Source organism: Mastigoproctus giganteus, chromosome 14 (genome assembly GCF_048544385.1).
Source record: "Mastigoproctus giganteus isolate SK-2022 chromosome 14, ASM4854438v1, whole genome shotgun sequence".
Classification (NCBI taxonomy): domain Eukaryota; kingdom Metazoa; phylum Arthropoda; class Arachnida; order Uropygi; family Thelyphonidae; genus Mastigoproctus; species Mastigoproctus giganteus.
In genome coordinates this window covers 33,608,760-33,628,636 of record NC_143588.1, presented here as the reverse complement: position 1 = coordinate 33,628,636, position 19,877 = coordinate 33,608,760, and the positions used below count along the sequence as shown (strand labels likewise).

The following is a 19,877-nucleotide window of genomic DNA, read 5'->3' as shown; positions in this document are numbered from 1 at the left end:
GGACTGAAGAGAATGTGCAAGGCTCATGGAGGTACAAATTTTCACAGCATGGTCTGTGGTTGTTGTTAACAGGAGAGACTGTTTTTACAGGGATGGTATCCATTTATATAGAACGTGGTGCAAAAATATTCATTCATGAAAGGAACATCAGAGCTAGTGCACATGGGAAATTGTTAGCCGCTTAGCCATACAATGTTTTAACCACCTTGACAGAACACATTATTGTATATGGTCATTTTATATGGTCAGTTAAAAATGCAACAATTTCCATTTTGGCAGAGGTGCAATTCCTGCAGTGGCAAATTAAACATGTACACATGCATGCATGAGCAGTCAAACAACTGCTTCAGCAATACTGCAACAAACAGGTCACTGAATAACATATTTTTAAAATGGCTTTTCATTCAGGTTATTTTTGTAGAGAAAAATCATTTATCGAAGTTGAAAAAAAAACTCGCACTTTATAAAAAAAACATACTGGAATATAGTAACTGTAACATATGTAATAATTCATTGAAATTCTCTGACTCATTCTAAAATATTCAAAAAAATATTTTTTAATACATACACAACGTGTCATCTAATTTCTAAAACTGGCCTTTTAGAACACTTTGGCTTATAAATGGATGGACCCAACTTTTCTTTTTGTTTTTTTCGAAAATGTAATAAAAAGGCACATGCTGCAGCTTTTCCATGAAATTCATTTTCATCTGCATTCATTAGAATGCAGTTGTTTGAATGCTCATGCACACGTGTTAATATGTTCTATAAAGGCAAATAAAAATAGTGTGATGTTTAAGCAGCGAACAAACATGTTGACTGTGCACACAAGCTCTTGGGAAGTTGGGAACTACTGGCTTGGGGGGGGGGGAGGTTAGATTAACTAGAGCCACAGGCAGATGTGAAAGTGATTCTGGCACTGTTTCTATTATTCCATGCAGAAGCCTCGGAAGCAAGATGTTCAGGATTTCAAACCCTGTTGTGGGTCATCAGGGAACAAGCAAATACGTGAGCTAAGTCAGAATAACTAGGAGTAAGAACAGGTGCATGTATACTGATTGATGTATTTGATAATATATTTGAAATACTGATTAAGTCATCAAATGCAGACACTGTAGGGATATGGAAGACAAGGTGTCACTCAGACATAAGTGATGCTGAATTTGAATATGAGGAGTACATGAACACAGGAAGGACACACTTAACAGGAAGAGAGGAGTTAGCTCTTAGTTAGAAGCATATTAAATATAAGACAGTGAATTCAGTCAACACGGTGGCCAAAGCAATGTTGAATCAGTTTGGTGTGAAATAAGCACTAAGAAAATGAAAATAATAGTAGGAGTGCATTATAAGCCAATGATTGTTATGAGTATAACAAACAACTACACAGAGAAACAGAGTGGGCCAGTAAATCAGAATGTCTTACAATGAAGTATTTTAACTTTCCAGATGTTGACTGGAATTTGTGAGTTGATCAGTGACTGACACACTAGGAAGACTTTTGTGATTTTATTGGATGACTGTTTTCTACAGCAGTATGTGAGAGGCAACAAGAAGAAGCATAATCTTGATCTGGTTGTCAGCAGCAATTCTTCAAGCATTTAAAGATCTACAGAAAACAGACCACTGGGTAGCAGTGATCACAGTTTACTGATGTAGAATTCACTTAAAGACATAACTACTATGAAGAGTAAAGGAAAAGGTTTTAATTTTACACAGTGGGATCGACTAATGATGTTACCAACAGCAAAATCTAGGAATACAGTTCAAGGCCCATAACTAAAGGGATATCAGATGAAACTGACACATGTGGCAGAGAAGAAAAATGCAAGCATATAATGCATATAAATTATCAGGTGATACAGAAGCCTATGGTAGTTATAAACTGTCTGCAATAAAGTCACAAAGTAAATTACGAGAAGTCTGGCAAAGAATGCCAAGAAAAGTAACAAAGACTCCATTAATTATATTAACAGTAGAATTAGATGAATAGATAACAGAGCAGAAAAAGGCTCGATATAAATAAATCATTTTATAAATGGAGGAATTATCTCTATAATGTCTTGTAGAACACTTCAGCACTGATACTCTCCTTTGTTGAATAACTATACAAATAGATTACATGTATTCCATACCCTGATAGAAAAAATCAATGATCCAATGTACCACGGAATAGGAGGCCCGCAGACACCAAGCACAACCCCAAAATACACTGAATCACCAGCCCTAATCTTTGAGCGAGAGAATACAATATGTCCATATTTTAAAAACAATTTAAATGCTTTGAAACCAAAAAATAATGAATCCATACTTTTAAACTTTAAAAACTAATATTAAACCATAAAAAACATTGACTCCTCTGAAACATTAAGAAATTAAAGAATTTTGTTACTTCCCTAAGGGAAGTAACAAAATTCTTTAGTTCTAACAAAATTCTAATACTTTAAAAACTAATATTAAAACATAAACAACATTAAGACTCCTCTGAAACATCAACTAAAGAATTTTGTTACTTCCCTTAAGGAAGCAACAAAATTCTTGTTCATTCTTATTAACAATATTTAGTTCCTTAGTAAAGTAACAAAATTCTTAAGAAACTAAAGAATTTTGTTACTTCCCTTAATTTGATGAATTTGATGATTCAGTTTTAGCTCGGACACAGCATGGTTTTGTTACGAGTAAGTCTTGTCTGACCAATTTGATTGGATACTATGATGTGGTCACAAAGGAACTGGATGCAGGGAACAACTTTGATATCGAATATTTGGACCTTAGAAAGGCTTTTGATACTGTTGCACATGGAAGACTGCTGCACGAATTAGAGCAATGTGGAATTGAAGACAAACTGCTGCTAGGGATAAAGGAATGGTTGAGTGGTAGAAGACAAAGTGGTAATCAATGGACACTGCTCTTTATGGACTAATGTTATTAGTGGAGTCAGTCCCTCAGGGTTCAGTGTTGGGTCCATTGTTGTTTTCTGTACAAGTGACCCCTGCTTAACGCTGATAATTTGTTCCGGAAAAACAGAGCACTAAGTGAATCCGCACTAAGCAACTGTCGCATTCCCATAAGGTAACATATGTATTTATGAGTTGTGTTCAGTACCATAGGATATTTCCTAAACAATAATAAATGGTAGTGAAAAGATGCACACACATAGTCAAAATATTTAATATTCAAATATTTATACATATAAAATATTCTGCATTACATTCATATATAATTATAAGTATTAGTAATTGCCGCATGGTGCAAGAAAGCCTATGTGTTATGCTGCACCAGCCAGAAAAAAAAAAAATAACCGAATAAAACAATGATAAAAAAAAAATAAGAAGAAAAATTAATAAAAGAAAAGGAAATTAAACCTATCATCCTAGTGTTTCCCTCACCCGAAGGTACTATCCAGATGACCTTTGAATTTTCCCAAACTGTCAACCTCTACCACCCATGTAGGCAACTTATTCCAGTAATTTATAACTCGCTGGCTAAAATAAAACTTCCTGCAGTCCAATCTAAAAATCATCTCTTCCCGTAATTTCAATTTGTCCCCTAGTTCTAGCATCATTTATAATGTTGAAAATTTCGTCCTCATTCATTTTACTGATGCCTCTCACAGCCTTAAACACCTCAATCAAATCTCCTCTAAGGTGTCTAGTTTCCAAACTCTGCAACCCACATATTCGAAGTCTTTCTTCATAAGGACACCCTTTTGCCAATCTCACCAGGTGAGTTACCTGTCTTTGACCCTTTCAAGAAGTTCAATGTCTTTCTTTAGGCACGGTCTCCCTACTTGAACATAGTATTCCAAGTGTGGTCTAACAAAAGCCTTATACAATGAGATTATCACTTCCCTATCTCTACTTGCAAAAGTTTGATAGATCATTGACAGGACACTATGGGCCTTCCTTGTAACCAGTTTACAATGCTCAGAGAATTTCATGTCTGACCGTATAGTAACACCCAAGTCCCTTTCCTCCAGTACTGGGTTTAGTTGAACTTCACCAAGTGAATAAGTTATTTTGGGATTACTGTTTCCCAGGTGTAATACCTTACACTTTGTTGGATTAAAGCATAGCTGCAATTTTTCTGACCATTCCTGAAGTCTATCTAGGTCTCTCTCTGAAGAAGCTCAGCTTGACAGTGATCATTAACTACTCCACCAATTTTAACATCATCTGCAAAGTTAGACATCACACCCACTATCCCTTCATCAATGTCGTTTATGAAAATTAAAAACTAGAGGTACTAATACTGATCCTTGGGGAACCCCACTTTTTACATCAACCCAATCGGAATAGCCATTTATCACAACCCTCTGCCTCCTACCCTGAAGTCATCCTGATTCTAAGGATTTTCCCAGTGATTCCAACCTGTTCCAGCTTATAAAGCAACCGCTCATGTGGGACTGAGTCAAAAGCTTTGCTGAAATCTAAATAAACAATATCGAAATTATTCCCTAAATCCAGCTCGTGAGTGACCCTTTCAAAATAGCGAACTAGATTTGTTAAACATGATTTTCCCTTTACAAAACCATGCTGAGTATCCTTGAGAATTTCAATTCTATCCAAATGATCCTGAATTCCACCCTTGATCATTGCCTCCATGATTTTCCTATCACTGAAGTCAGACTGACAGGTCGATAATTTCCAACTTTACTCTTAGAACCACCCTTATATATGGGAGATACATTAGCACTTTTCCAATCCAATGGAATCTCCACAGTCTAGTGATGCCCACATAATTAGCCTCGATGGTTCAATGCATTCACTTGCTGCTTCCCTTAAGGTTATAGGGTATATTCCATCAACTCCAGGAGCCTTACTGGCCTGTAGGCTCAAAAGTTTTTTCATTAAATAATCTTGCAAAATTTCAATATCATTAATTACATATTTTTCAACTTCACTCCCACAATATTCCATTGCCACAAAAGGTTTTTTTTCTGTAAATAAATTATGTGGTAACTACTTATGTATCAAAATTAAACTTAAAATTCAAATTAAAATCATGAATTTTTTTTTATTTTAATTGATTTAATTTAATTGATGAATTTAATCATGAAAAATGTGTCGATTTTGGGTTGTAGTTTGGCCCTCTTCCTGGTAAACTAAAAGGGGTTTTAATTAAAAATCCCCGGCAGCGTTACCATCCAACAATAAAGTCAACCGATCCTTCGCTGCTTTGAAACCTGGCATGTTTTTTTCTTCTTTCAGGCATTCGTTTCCAAAAAAGTCCTGCTTCATCTATGTTAAAAACTTGTTGAGAAGTATAACACATAAATACCCTTCTTCAATAATTTTAACAAGTTCTTTTTTAAAAGTTTTGGCTCCTTCATCTGCACTTGCGACATCTCCCTGAATTTTAAATCTATTCAACCAGCCGTTACCAGTTTTAAATGGTTCCATTTTTTTTTTTTTAGATGGGCTTTCTTCAGATCATCATATAGGCTAATCTCTCTTTTTTCCTTTTTTTTTTATAATATTTAACTTAACTAAATTCTGCATTGTATATTATCTTCAATAAAATTAGTCAAAGTCTCTCCATTTCAATCCTAATTGCTGGCCTAGTCCTAGTTGCTTGCAGTGGAACAACTGTCTTTCCTGCTGATAAAATTAATTCTTTATTTTTATAACTGTTCTTACAGTTAAACCTGCCAGTCCTAAATTATGGCACACATCCACTTGTTGCTGAGCAGAATTGATTCACTTCAAAACGTCTAATTTAATTTTCAAATTCAGTCTTTTTCTTACATTTGTAGTCTTTGTACTGAGTCCAGACGTTGTTGCTTTTTCATTGTTATCTGCCATTATTAACTCTTCGAAAATGTAACTGCGTTGGTTGCATAATTATGATACAATGTTCGAGTGTACAGTCTGTTATGCCTGAAGTGTAATACTGTACTGAGTGCTGACTAAACTTCGGATAAATGCATATAACACAAATATTACAAACAATACTCTTGACCATTTTTTAAAATCTTGATCTCGGAACTACGTAACACATCCCTGTACCGCAATTAAATTAGTGTGCGAGAAACTTTCACTGAGCGTGGGAATATTTCTTAAGTTGTCGTGGGAAATGTTTTAATGCAGTTTTGCTATTCATTTTCAAGCTATCAACTCCATCAGATAAAATGTTTTTGTTAAAAATGCAATCTGTACACTGGTAAAAGGGCGTTATAGTGATTTATGACAGCGTTATAGTCAGATACCGGTTTAAAATATAAGAACAGCATTATAGCGAATCAGCGTAAAGCGAACTGCGTTATAATGAGGGCCTGCTGTATTTATTAATGATATTGATAATGGTATATCAGGCTTAATTTCCAAATTTGCAGACTATATGAAGGTTGGCAGAGTTTTAAATGACACTAATGACAGTACGCTGCTGCAACAGGATCTAAAAAAGACGAGCAGATGGGCTGATAGGTGGCAACTGAAGTTTAACATTGACAAATGTAAAGTACAGGTAGTTCTCGACTTTACGAGTTACTTCATTCCTAGCATGCGCTTGTAAAGCAAAAACTCGTAAAGCAGGAATTTATTTCCCATAAACATAAGGTTAAAAATAGGGGTTACGTTCTCAACAATAAAATTAGTTAGCTAATTAGTTTATGCGTTTAAACAGTGGTTGATTTATCGAAAGAAATGAAAATGCAGCCTGCAAAATCAAGCAAATTATAATTAAAGAGAGAAAGTATTTACAACTTACAAATGTTAAAGAATGTTATTCTTCTTCATCATCAACTAAATGCACACTCGTTGATCACTCATTATTGGCTCAACACTTGTTGGTTTGTTGCACATGGAGTCGTCTTCAGAAATGCTTCAATAGGCATTTATTTCCAAGATAATCTTCTCTTTTAATTATAAATTTCACGATTGCATGCATAAGACTTTGCTTATTGGAGGCTTGAAGTGGTGAAACCCATGTTTAGTCTCTAGAGCAAAGTTTCCAGTATCCCTCCACCATACTTCTCCTTCAAACCGTGCACGGTACTAAGTACTATAAGTTTTGATACCTTTTGGGTTTGGGGAGTTTTCATAAAAAAATAAAAAAATAAGCATTTTTTAAAGGCACACACAAATTGCAACTAACATGATTCGTGTGGAGTAAGTAACAAGTATACAAAGCTTAAATAAAAAGGAATGAAGAGAAGATTCATAAAATTTATTTATGTTTTTTATACGATTGAAGATTGATTGAAGTAAAGGGGAAACACATTTCATCATAATAATGTAAAAAATCACACAATTCCAGCTACTGGTATTTTCGCAAATGCAAGAAGATTGAGTTTACTACCCGTTTATAATTGCTTGTAGTAACAGAAAATCCCAATAAACTGAAAAGTACAAATTGTTTTTATTGTTTTGTGGTTGTGACTTCCAAAAATGTCACAAAAATTAGAAAAATATCACAAAGCCATTTAAAATTGATTCTTATAACAGAACATATGATAACGATGAAAGTGTAGTGCATTTTAATGATTTGAATTGGTAACTAATATCGTAATATCGTAATAAATTCGTAACTAATATCGTAATGTGAACCCAATAACAATGTGTTATTGGGTTCACATTACGATATTTTAATGATACGACGGTGTCTCTGGAACTGATTAATATCGTAAAGCGGGATACACTGTATTGTATAGCTACACACATGGATTGGAATGCGGTATTTATAAATGTTTCATTCATTTTTTTTGCAATTAATGTTCATATTTTCGATTTGTTGATACTTGATATTTGGGGGGGAAAAACTCGTAAACCCGGGAACTTGTAAAGCGAGAACTGCCTGTACTGCATATGGGAAGCAGTAACCCCAGAGTAACGTATCAACTGTGTGGAACTACGCTGACAGTGGTAAAGAATGAAAAGGACCTGGTGGTAATTGTGCAGCCAGATATGAAGTTTTCTGAGCAGTGCAGATGGTCTGCAAGAGTGGCTCATGGCATCTTGTCAATGATATACGGGAATTTTTCTAGCAGGGATAAGGAGGTGATTATCCCCATGTATAAGGCAATGGTCCGGCCACACCTTGAGTACTGTATACAGGTCTGGAGGCCTCACTTTAGGATGTAGAGTTGCTAGAACGAGTGCAGAGAAGGGCAGCAAGATTAGTGAATGGAACAAAGGGTTGTTCTTGCAAAGAGTTATGGGAGTTTAATGGCACATAAGCTACTATGGCTATAATGCTCTTACAAAGAAAGGCTAAAGCTTTGCAAATTAGTGTCTAGAGGCACCTACAAAGTGATCTGACGGGTATAAAGCCTTGAATGGTTTGTGCATGCTCAATGCTGATGGGATTCTTCCTCTTGTTCAGAATAATCACCTTAGAGGGCATAAATTCAAATTGAGGAAAGGCAGTTGTAGGATAGATGTGCAGAAGTTTGCCTTTAGGCAGCGTGTGGTTGATTGCTAAACCAAACCTCCATCTGTTGTAGAAGTTGGTAGCTTAAACAGATTCAAGGCAGAAAAAAGGAGAGCAAGAGTGTGTTATAGGCCTAATTACTCTGATGAGTACAACAAACAATTGTATAGAGAAATAGAATGGGCCAGTAAATCAGATTGTGTTATAATGGGGGATTTTAACTTCTCAGATATTGACTGGAATTAGTGGGTTGGTCACTCGCACGCTAGCACGGCTTTTGTGGATTTATTGGATAATTGCTTTCTGCAGCAGCATATTTCAGAGGCAACCAGAGAGAGAGAGAGTTACACTCTTGATATGATTATCAGCAGTGATTTTTCGTGCATTAAGAATATGCAGATAAAAGAAACACATTTGCAGATAAAGGTGGCAGTGATCACAGTGTACTGATGTGGGATTTACTTAAAAGATATAATTACCATCAGGAGTAAAGGGAAGAGTTTTTGCTTCCATATAGGTGACTACAGTGGTCTCAGACAGTTTTTAAATTCTGTACAGTGGGACACACTGATGATGTTACCAACAGAAAATTCTAATTGGGAAGAATTCAAGGAACTAATCATGAAAGCCGATTAAGAAATATTGTTCAAGGTTTAGGCCTCGATGGATGTCAGATGAACTAATGTGACTCTTGGCAAAAAAGAAAAATGCATTGGATGCATATAAATTAACAGGTAATACAGGCAAAACCTATGGGAGATTGGCAGATATAAGCTAATCTGTAATCAAGTCACAAAGGAGATTATGCAAGCGAAGGCAAATTATGAGAAATCATTGGCAAAGGATGCTAAGAAAAACAGAAAGGACTTCTTTACTTTTATAAATTCTAGAAAGAAGGGGGATGAATCAGATTGATCCACTTGATAGTTGGTTGGGTTTTATTGGCACATTAGCAACTAATGCACCAAAACCTGGTCATAAAATAGTAAAACTTTCAGTGGCCTAATGAATTAGGTCACTAAGTCAAGGTATAAAAACAAGTATAAACTGTAAAAGACAAATATCAATAACAAGGAAGATTTTTTAAATACCAGTAAAAAGGTTTACTGATTTCAAAAAGCTAAAAATAGCAGACACATGGTCATTGTCAGATAAAATCTGACTGAATTTTAACTCAGTCAGCTCAGTGACAGCTCAGTCAGATAGTTAAAAGGCGGTAAAATGTATATTGCTAAAAACTGGACAGTCAATTAAAATGTGTCTGATTGATAAAATTGTGTCACAGGACTCACACACAGGAGGATCATTAGCCCTCAGCAAATACGAATGAGTCAAATGACTATGTCCTATGCGGATCCGGGCAAGAACAACTTCCTCCTTACGATTCCTGCGCAGACTAGACTGCCACGGTTCAATTACAGGCTTTATACGATATAATTTATTCGTAGTCTGTCTATTCCATGAATCCTGCCAATGGGAGTGTATCTTTTGGTGTGACTATTGATAATCCTGCTCAGATAGCTGATAATCTAAATGAGTATTTTGCATCTACATTCACACGAGGTGTTATTAAGGGAGGAAAATGAGAGAACTGTAATCAAACTGTATCAGGGTGCTTAATGATTTTGTAATAACTGAGGGCAAAGTAAAGGAGAAATTGTTGACATTAAACATAAGAAAGGTACCTGAGGTGGATGGGATCTATCCAGTTATATTAAAGGAGGTGGCAAAGGAAATAAATCATTAGCCATAATTATGAGAGCATTCTTGGATTCAGGGGATGTTCCCACAGACAGGAGATGTGCAAATGTATCTCCAATTCACAAAGGGGGGATCTAAGGGTGAGACCAGTTGTTTAACTTCTGTTCTGGGGAAAATAACGGAGTCACTGGTTAAAGATGCATTGCAGGATCATCTAGACCAGTGGTTCTCAACCTTTTTTTGCTTGCGGCACACTTCTGAGTTTCGACCACCTCTGTAGACCCATCCCTCAAACTGTTTAATTATAAAAATGTAATATTTATAATAAAAAGGTCGCTGTAGCCGACTGGTCAGGCACGCGTGTGCATAAGTTGCCTTGATTGACTGGGGTTCAAGCCCATGACTGCTAAATACGGTGCTGTTTCTTGTATTCTCTCTACCTTGTGAACTCCTCTGAACATTTTTGGTCGTCCCGGTGTATAAACAGAAAATTTATTTAAATATGTACTTTATCAACTGCACTTTTTATTTATAACATAGTATAAGGAATATTAATACTAAAAAGGGGTTAATTAACTACAAACTTTATTTATGGGTTAATTAACTACAAACTTTATTTATAATAGAATTTTTACACATATAATATTGTTTAGTCACAATATACAATTATGCTCCTAACAAAAAATATTACAATAATATTATTGTAATATTTTAAATTAATAATAATTTTATTTTAGAAGTGAACTTTTTATGGCACAATTAACAGTTTCCATGGCCCCCAATTTTACGAATTTTACCTGTGGCCCCTCAGAAATACGACATAGCCCCCCCATTGAGAACCACTGATCTAGACAAGACTGCAGTAATAATTCAGACATAGCATGGGTTTGTTAATGGATAGGCTTGTCTAACAAATTTCACTGGATACTATGTTGTGGTTACAAAGGAACTGGATGCAAAAAATAATTTTGATATCATATATATGTACTTGGATTTCAGGAAAACTTTTGACACTGTTGCACAAGGAAGACTACTGTACAAATTGGAGCAGTATGGTATTAAAGGTAAGTTGCTACGATGGATAAAAGGGTGGTTGAGTTGGAGAAGATAGAGAGTGGTAATCAATAAACACAGCTCTTCATGGACTAATGTTATTAGTAGAGTGGTGGGTCCACTGTTGTTTTGTATATTTATCAATGATAAATATCGATGAAGGTATATCAGGCTTATTGTCAAAGTTTGCAGATGATACAAAGATTGGCAGGATTGTTAATGACAGTAATTTCAGTGTGCTATTGCAACAGGATCTAGAAAATAGGCAGATGGGCTGAGAAGTGGCAACTGAAGTTTAACCTTGACAAATGCAAAGTACAGTACTGCATATGGGTAGAAGTAACCCCAGAGAAACATACCAACTGTGTGGTACTACACTTAAGGTGGTAGAAAATGAAAAAGACCCGGGGGTAATTGCGCAGTCAGACATGAAGTTTTCTGACAATGAAGACACACTGCCAGGGCAAGTCATGGGGTTTTGTCAATGATATATAGGAATTTTGCTAGCAGGGAAAAGGAGATGACGTCCCTTTGTAAAAGGCAATGGTCAGGCTATGCCTTAAGTACTGTGTACAGGTCTGGTGGCCTCATTTTAGGAAGGATGTAGAGTTTCTTGAGCGTGTACAGAGAAGGGCAACAAGATTGGTGTAGGGAATAAAACAGTCTTCTCATTAAGAAAGGCTTTAGTTCTGCAAATCTCTGATTGAAGTGTTTAAGGCCTTGAATGAACTGAGTAAGATCAATGTTGATGGCATTCTTTTTCTTGCTGAGACTATACCCATGAGGGAGACAAATTCAAATAAAGGAAAGATGGATGCAGAAAAGATATGTGAGTTTGCCTTCAGCCAGCAGATGGCTGATTGTTGGAACAAACTTCACTTTGTTGTTTTTGTGGAAGTGACTAGTTTGAATAAATTCAAGGAAAAACTAGAGAAATTCATGGAAGGGATAGTAAGGAAGGTGTGCAGGTTTTTTTTTTTTTTTTTGGCTGATGGTCTATAAGCTTGCTTTCTTCAATCATTTACCACTACTATTACTAATTAGTGTAATACTAAACAAATAGATTTGTTAAGAGGCAACCTTATCTGCAGTAACAAAGGAAATAGATGGCAAAAGTAATTTTGATATCATATGCTTGGATTGCCGGACAGCTTTTGATGCTGCTGACTGCTACACATAAACGACTGCTGTACAAATTGTAGCAATGTGCCAATAAAGTGACTGCTACTGATAAAGGGATGGGTGAGGAAGAGAGGACAGAGAGTGGTTTTCAATGGATACCGCTCTTCATTGACGAATATTATTAATGGAGTCTGCTGTTGGTTTCTATACTTATTTATGATACTGATGAAGGTAAATCATGCTTAATGTCCAAATTTGCAGAGGAGAGAAAGATTGAAGGGAGGTAAATAACAGTAATCAAGGTATGCTACTGCAACAAGATCAAAAAAAATTAGGTATATGGACTTAGAAATGGCACCTGAAGTTTAATATTGACAAATACAATCTACTTCATATGGGAAGCAGAAATTCCAGATTACCATAATCATTCTCCACTTCCCTGAGTGTGATAATACATCCAGGAGAGTGGAGAAGAGAGAATACCAGGGAGTAATTGTGCCATCATATATGAAATTCTCTGAGAAGTGCAGACATGTGGCCAGGACAGCTCATGGGGTTTTTTCAATTTTATTTCTTACTTCAACGATAATCCTGGATTACTTTCTTATTATTCCCAGATTTCAAACACTGCTTTACATAAAATGGGGCGATTTTATGAACCGCTGGTTTATTAAGTGCCAGATTTTCTATGATTTATTGTATGTTTCTCTACTGCTTAAAAAAATGCAATACAGATTTCTTCAAGATATCTGTATTGGCTGAAACAGTATAATAAGTTATTACAGTAATCCTGCACTTTAGTGTCGTGAGTCACAGTCAACCCGCAAGTCACTGCCAGCTCCAACCTGTCGTGAATCGTATTTTGACGGGCAGTTCGGCTTGCTGGGCATGCATGACACACACTATCTGCCAGTCTGTGCTGGAAATTGTTGCGGAGCATGCGCGACACTGCCGGCCCACATATTCTGATGGAGCAGTTCCAACTGGGCTGAGCATGCACGACACTCACTGTATCTGCCAGTCTGTATACCATACTGGCAATGTACTAGGTACTTGCAGTATTTTTTTTTTTTTTTTTTGTTTTTGGAAAGAATAAAAACAATTTTTCCTGATTACATAAGAATTTGATAATAAAAATAAAAGTAGATAGTTATAAAAACACAAATGGACAAACCTATATACTTTTTTTTTCATTTTCAGAAAAAATAAAAAACATTTTCCTGAATACATAAGAATATAATTATAAAAATAAAAGTAGGTAATATCATTAATTTTTAATTATTATTTTCAGGTAATATATTTTGTATTCCCCGAAAATAATAATATGAGTATATTTTGTGATTATTTGTAATAATTTGTGAATTATTACACTTGTGAAAAGGTGAATTAAATAAAAATACATATATTACTTAATGCTATTGATCCAATGATTTTACTTTCTATCTAATATATTGAGACACCCTATATATATATAGGGTGTCTCAAAAATACACAGCATAACTTCAGGAATGAGTTCCTCATATGTACACAATAAAAATATTTCATATCAACATAGTTCCGGAAATGCTTGGTTTCCAAGTTTTGACGGTCTGTCTATGACACTTACCTGTTCACATCACCTTATAGTAATTGTTCAAATTGTCCACCTCCTGCCTGAATACAGGCCTCACATCGACATCTCATGGACTCGCAAAGTCGATGCCAAATTCCTGGCATGTTTCGTATTGTCTCTCAACCTGCCACAATTTGACTGCGGAGAGTTTCCACATCAGCTACCGAAGTCGAATACACCAATGACTTTAAATGGCCCGACAAGAAGAAATCTTTAAATCAGGTGAGCATGGAGGCCAGGCAGTTGATCCACCTCTAACTATTCACCAACCAGGAAACCTTAGATTCAGGTAATTGCCGGCTAGGTGGCTGAAATGTGCGGAAGCACCATCGTGCATGAAGTGTGTTTGTTGATGAATGAAGTGGCATGTCGTCCAAGAAATCAGGCATGTTTTTTCCAGAAAGTTTCCATACGCCTGCCCTGTGATTTTTTTTTGGAAGTATATGGGGCTCAAATAACTTATCACCAAAAACACCCACTCAGATGTTGAGGCTGAACCGCTATTGGTAATGTGATGGAAGAATTACATGTGGGTTTTCCTCAGCCCATACATGCTGGTTGTGAAAGTTTTGGATTCTGTCTCATGTGAACTGTGCTCCATTTGTGAACATCACTAAGGCAGGAAAGTGAGGAGTTATACCACACTGCTGCAAGAACTACTGGCAAAACATTACTCGTGCAGGGTAATCTGTTGATGACAAGGCCTGTACCCATTGCAGATGGTAAGGATACAGTTGGTGTTCTCGCAACAAATAATCGAACATTGAACAGCCAGTTGCATTGCTGTTCTGCATGTGCTGATTCCAGGAGTGGCATGCACAGCATCCAAAATCTCCTCTACTTCAGGAGGAGTCTTAGATCTTGGTCGTCCTCTGTTGGCAGCATGAGGTGTAAAGGTCTCATGTTCACAAAGTCAGTGATGGATGGAGTGATTGAAAACCTTCAAACGTTTTCCTGTCTGGACATCTTCGTTCTGGGAACCTTTCGTGGTAAAAACGAGCCTCCAGAGAATTGCTGTCCACCAAACCGTACATAAAGTGCATATCTCCTTGCTCCTGATTTGAGTACAGGGTCGGAATGGAAAACCACCAGATTCTGTTAGTACCTTGTAATGAAGGAAATCACCTGCGGAAGATAAGACATTCTGGTTAATAACTCGGGAACCAAGCATTTCTGGAACTATGTTGATATAAAATATTTTTATTGTCTACATATGAGGAACTCATTCCCGAAGTTATGCCGTGTATTTTTGAGACACTGTGTGTGTGTGTGTGTGTTATTAGCCATATGGTGCAAGGAAGCCTGAGGCTTATGCTGAACCAGCCAAAAAAAAAAAAAAAATTTCCCACATTACCCTGGGAGAGAGATAAGTAGAAGGGAATCACCAAGAAGGCAAGGAAAAGAAGAATGATGATATCCAGTTCAGGAACCTAAGTTTGCCAAGACCATACTCACCAGATGTGAGCCCCTATATAAAACTTTCCATTTCAAGTGAAAATAACTGAACATGTGCAATGAAGATGTACTGTATTATTTTAATTGAATTTTTCTCCCTTTTGCCGACGCAAAATCATCAATAATTTTATCCTAATTTATGTTTTGTGCAACGTGAGTTTCAGTGGATACAATTCATATATTGGTTAGTCGTTCTTGCCTGAGTTTTTAATCTAAGGTGATTTTTAATCAATTTGAGTTTACTCGAGGACCTTTCACAAGAAGCTATTATTACAGGCAGGATAAGAAAAATTCGTAACGCTATATCTGTCTGGATAAGTTTCAATTATACAGTACTCCTGAATCAATTGGGCAAGATACATGTAATATATAAATAGAAAGTTAAAATCAATGGATCTAGCATTATGTACTATATGTATTTTTATTTAATTCAACTTTTCACAAATGTAATAATTCACAAATTATTACTAATATATACAAATAATCACAAAATATTTTCATTTTGTGATTTTCAGGTAATACAAAATATATTACCTGAAAATAATAATTAAAAATTAATAATAATTACCTATTTCAATTATTGTTTTTATAACTATCTACTTTTATTTCCATAATCAATTTCTTATGTAGTCATAAAATTGTTTTTTATTCTTTTTGAAATATATACAATACAAATTATTACATTAAGGCCACCCGTAATTTCTTACATATATTCTTTCTGGAAACGAAAAATTACTGCACGTACGTAGTACATTACCACTCAATGTACTGACTATATACATTGCCACTCAATGTAAATAGTCAGTCGCGCATGTTCAGTCAAGTCAGAACTGCCCGACTGAATACTATTCACGGCAGGTTGGAGCTGGCGACGACCGGGCTGACCGTGATAGTGATTCGCGGCACTAAAACGCAGGATTAACGACAGAATAAGGCCAGTTGGCAAACCCAGAGTATAAAGTGGTCTGCTACTTGCTTTTATTGAAAATGTTAGAAAATCTTATCAAGGTAATACAGATTTATTGAAAATGAACTAAATATTCTTAATCCAAGTTCAAAAACAGTGAAAAAGTTACTGCACCATAAGCAATAACTCATTTCACCGTTGATACGTCTATACTATACAATTGCATTTTAGAAATCATCTGAATATCTATAACTTATCAAGGTAAAAGCCGACTTACTTTTCAATATGCAGAGATGCCATATCAAAAATTAAATAGTAGACAAAAAAAAATTTAAATTATAATTAAAAAAAATGAACACACCGGCATTGAACACCACGAGTGAAAAAGCCAAAGACGCCCTCTCTTTAGCTCAAGATAAAACGTAAAACTAGATAGAGTAATAATTATTACTGCATTTATTATTAGCCACATGGTACAAGGAAACTTGAGGCTTTTGTTGCACCAGACAAAAAGAAATTTCTGAGTTACCCAGTGAGAGAGAGGGAGAGAGTCCAAAGTAGAAGGAAATCACCAAGAAAGAGAAGAATGATGATATCCAGCTCAAGACTCTGCCAAGCCCGTACTGACCAAATTTGAGCCCCTGGAATCAGGAATTATAAGTGCAGTATTGACAATTAGTTAATTAAATTCATTAATCTTTATTAATTTTCATTATTAATGATTATATTCAAACAGAAATCATTCCCCAGACTAGAGCAACAAAGTAACGTTCGCAAAGCATCGAGAGTGCTGAAACTCTTGAGAACACTGAAAGGGACAATTCTCCAAAGCATCAGAGCTTAAAAAAATGTGAAACTTGTGAAATGGTTGCCGCTCGATGGAATAGGGCATGATCTAGCCAAGGAGGATGACTTTGTGAGTGCAAGGTGCGGAAAATGTCAAGAAATTAGGTGCCGACTCATCGTTCTGATGGACGTATTGAGAGTTTGAAGAGTCAGGAAGATACCCTTGGAGGAATTAAATTTGCGAACCCATTAAGCACTGAACTGAACATCTCAACGCCAGAGTTTACTCTTGTGAATCAGGCAACATAGTGGCACTCTTCAAGGCAGAATGCGTTGGTCCCAAAGAAGCTAGTTATTGCTGGTGACTTAACTGTCAAGGAAATATATTGTGAAAAAAAAAAAAAAAGATATCGTCTGCGCTAGTGGCACAGTGGTATCGTCACCGTCCTCGCCACGCCCGTCGTGGGGAGGACGGTGGTGATTTTAATGGGCTTTTTTCACTCCGATGCTGAGTTAGTCGGTCTCAGGCGTAGAGGGCAGGGTTTTTTCCCCCAGAAACTGGGTTTTTTCTTTAAGTAAAGGAAGCAAGTCGACCCGAGAAAACAGGCAATTTACAGATATAATTCATAAACGGGTATATGTAATCATTTACTGAATACCCTAATATAATAATTTTTTTCTGAAACACGAATAGATCGAATAGAACCATGTCTGCAAGCGGCAAAAATTGAACACATTTTAGAGCAGATATCATTTTCTTAAGGGTACAAAGGTTGATATTGTTGTTCCCGTTGCCACGAATAGCATTAAAAGAAGGAGATCTGCAGATTTACGAAACAAGCACAGGTCAATTTTGAAAAAAAAGTTGCGAGTTAGAATAAAATTTGAAAATGTCTGCAATTCTGCCAAAACACGATAGGAGGCAGAATAAGATGACAGCCTTGTCAATCAATTCGGCCCTGTACAGATTGTGCAAGGTTCACAGGGTAGAATTTTTTTTTCAGTGCGGTCTGTGCTCGTTAACATGAGAGTTTGTTTCTACACGGATAGGATACATTTAAACAGAAAGGGTGCAAGAATATTTGCTGATGCTATCGAAGCACTATTAGCTATGTCGAAAAACTGCTAACTTGGGAGGATTTGCAGAGCAACAGGTTAACGGAAGCCACAGGCAGAGGTGAAAGTGATTCTTGCACTGCTTCTAATAGATTTAGCAGCAGCCTGAATTAGTGGTGCTGGGGATTTCAGGGAAAGGCAGAAATAATCATGGAACAAGTAAATACATAGGCTGTGTTAGTTTAACTGAGAGTAAGAACAGGTGGAAGTATACTTGCATGTACACCAATGCTAAGAGTATAGTAAATAAATTTGATGAATTTGAAGTGCTCGTCAACGCATCAAAGGCAGATATTGTTGGGACATCACAGGCATGGTGTCACACAGATATAAGCAGTGCATACTTAGAATTTGGAAAGTACATTATGTACAGAAAGGATATACAGTGTAGCATTAGCATTAGTAGAGGCATTTGATGCAAGAAAGCAAGCTTATGCAGCATCAGCCAAAAAAAAAAAAAAAAAACCCACTTCCACTTCACCCCTCTGTTCGTTCAAAATACCTGTCCAGCTGAGCCTTAAACTTATTTAGGCTATCAACCTCCACCACAAGGGATGGAAGTCTGTTCCACCAACCAACCACCTGCTGGCTAAAGGCAAATTTCCGCACGTCTATCCTACATCTGTCTTTCCTCAATTTGAATTTATGCCCTCTCAGGTGATTTTTCTAAGCTAGAGGAAGAATCCCATCAGCATTGAGCACGCTTAAACCATTCAAGGCTTTATACGCCTCTATCAGATCACCTCGCTGGTGCTTAGTCTCCAGACACTGTAATTTGCAAAACTTAAGCCTTTCTTCGTAAGGGCACCCCTTTGTTCCATTCACTAATCTTGTTGCCGTTCTCTGTACTCGTTCCAGCAGCTCTACATCCTTCTTGAAATGAGGCCTCCAGACCTGTATACAGTACTCTAGGTGTGGCCTGACCATTGCCTTATACAATGGAATGATCACCTCCTTATCCCTGCTGGAAAAATTCCTGTATATCATTGACAATACTCCATGAGCTACTCTTGCAGCCCATCTGCACTGCTCAGAGAACTTCATATCTGCCTGCACAACCACCCCCAAGTCCCTTTCATTCTCTACCACTGTCAGTGTAGTACCACAGAGTTGATACGTTGCTCTGGGGTTGCTGTTTCCCATGTGTAGTACTTTACATTTGTCAATGTTAAACTTCATTTGCCACCTCTCAGCCCATCTGCTCAACCTTTCCAGATCCTGTTGCAGCAGCATAGTGTCAGTAGTGTCCTTGACAACCCTGCCAACCTTTGTATCGTCTGCAAACTTGGACATTAAGCTTGATATACCATCATCAATATCATTTATAAATACAGAAAACAATAATGGACACAACACTGAGCCCTGAAGGACTCCACTAATAACATTAGTCCACGATGAGCAGTGTCCATTGATTACCACTCTCTGTCTTCTCCCCATCAACCACCCCTTTATCCATAGCAGCAATTTGCCTCCAATGTCACACTGCTCCAATTTGTATAGCAGTCTTCCATGTGCAACAGTATCAAAAGCCTTTCTAAGATCCAAGTATATAATATCAAAGTTATTCCCTGCATCCAGTTCTTTTGTGACTGCATCATAGTATCCAATCAAGTTGGTCAGGCAAGATTTCCCCTTAACAAAACCATGCTGTGTCTGAGCTATAACTGAAGTCTTGTCGAAATGATCCTGCAGTGCTTCTTTAACCAGTGCCTCCATTAATTTTCCTGGAACAGAAGTTAAGCTCACAGGTCTATA

The 19,877-nt window shown here is 36.6% G+C and overlaps 1 protein-coding gene across 4 annotated transcripts in view; it reads right to left on the bottom strand.

Moving 5' to 3' along the window:
- Positions 1-16,572, bottom strand: part of LOC150075057 (transducin beta-like protein 3) — a 472,089-nt gene extending 455,517 nt beyond the window's left edge. For all 4 annotated transcript variants that reach the window (XM_090388931.1, XM_090388932.1, XM_090388933.1 and 1 more), the window contains exon 1: positions 16,498-16,572. In XM_090388931.1, coding sequence (XP_090245057.1) covers positions 16,498-16,520 — 23 coding nt within the window. In that variant the 5' untranslated portion in view covers positions 16,521-16,572. The remainder of the gene's footprint in view (positions 1-16,497) is intronic.
- Positions 16,573-19,877: the final 3,305 nt, after the last annotated feature.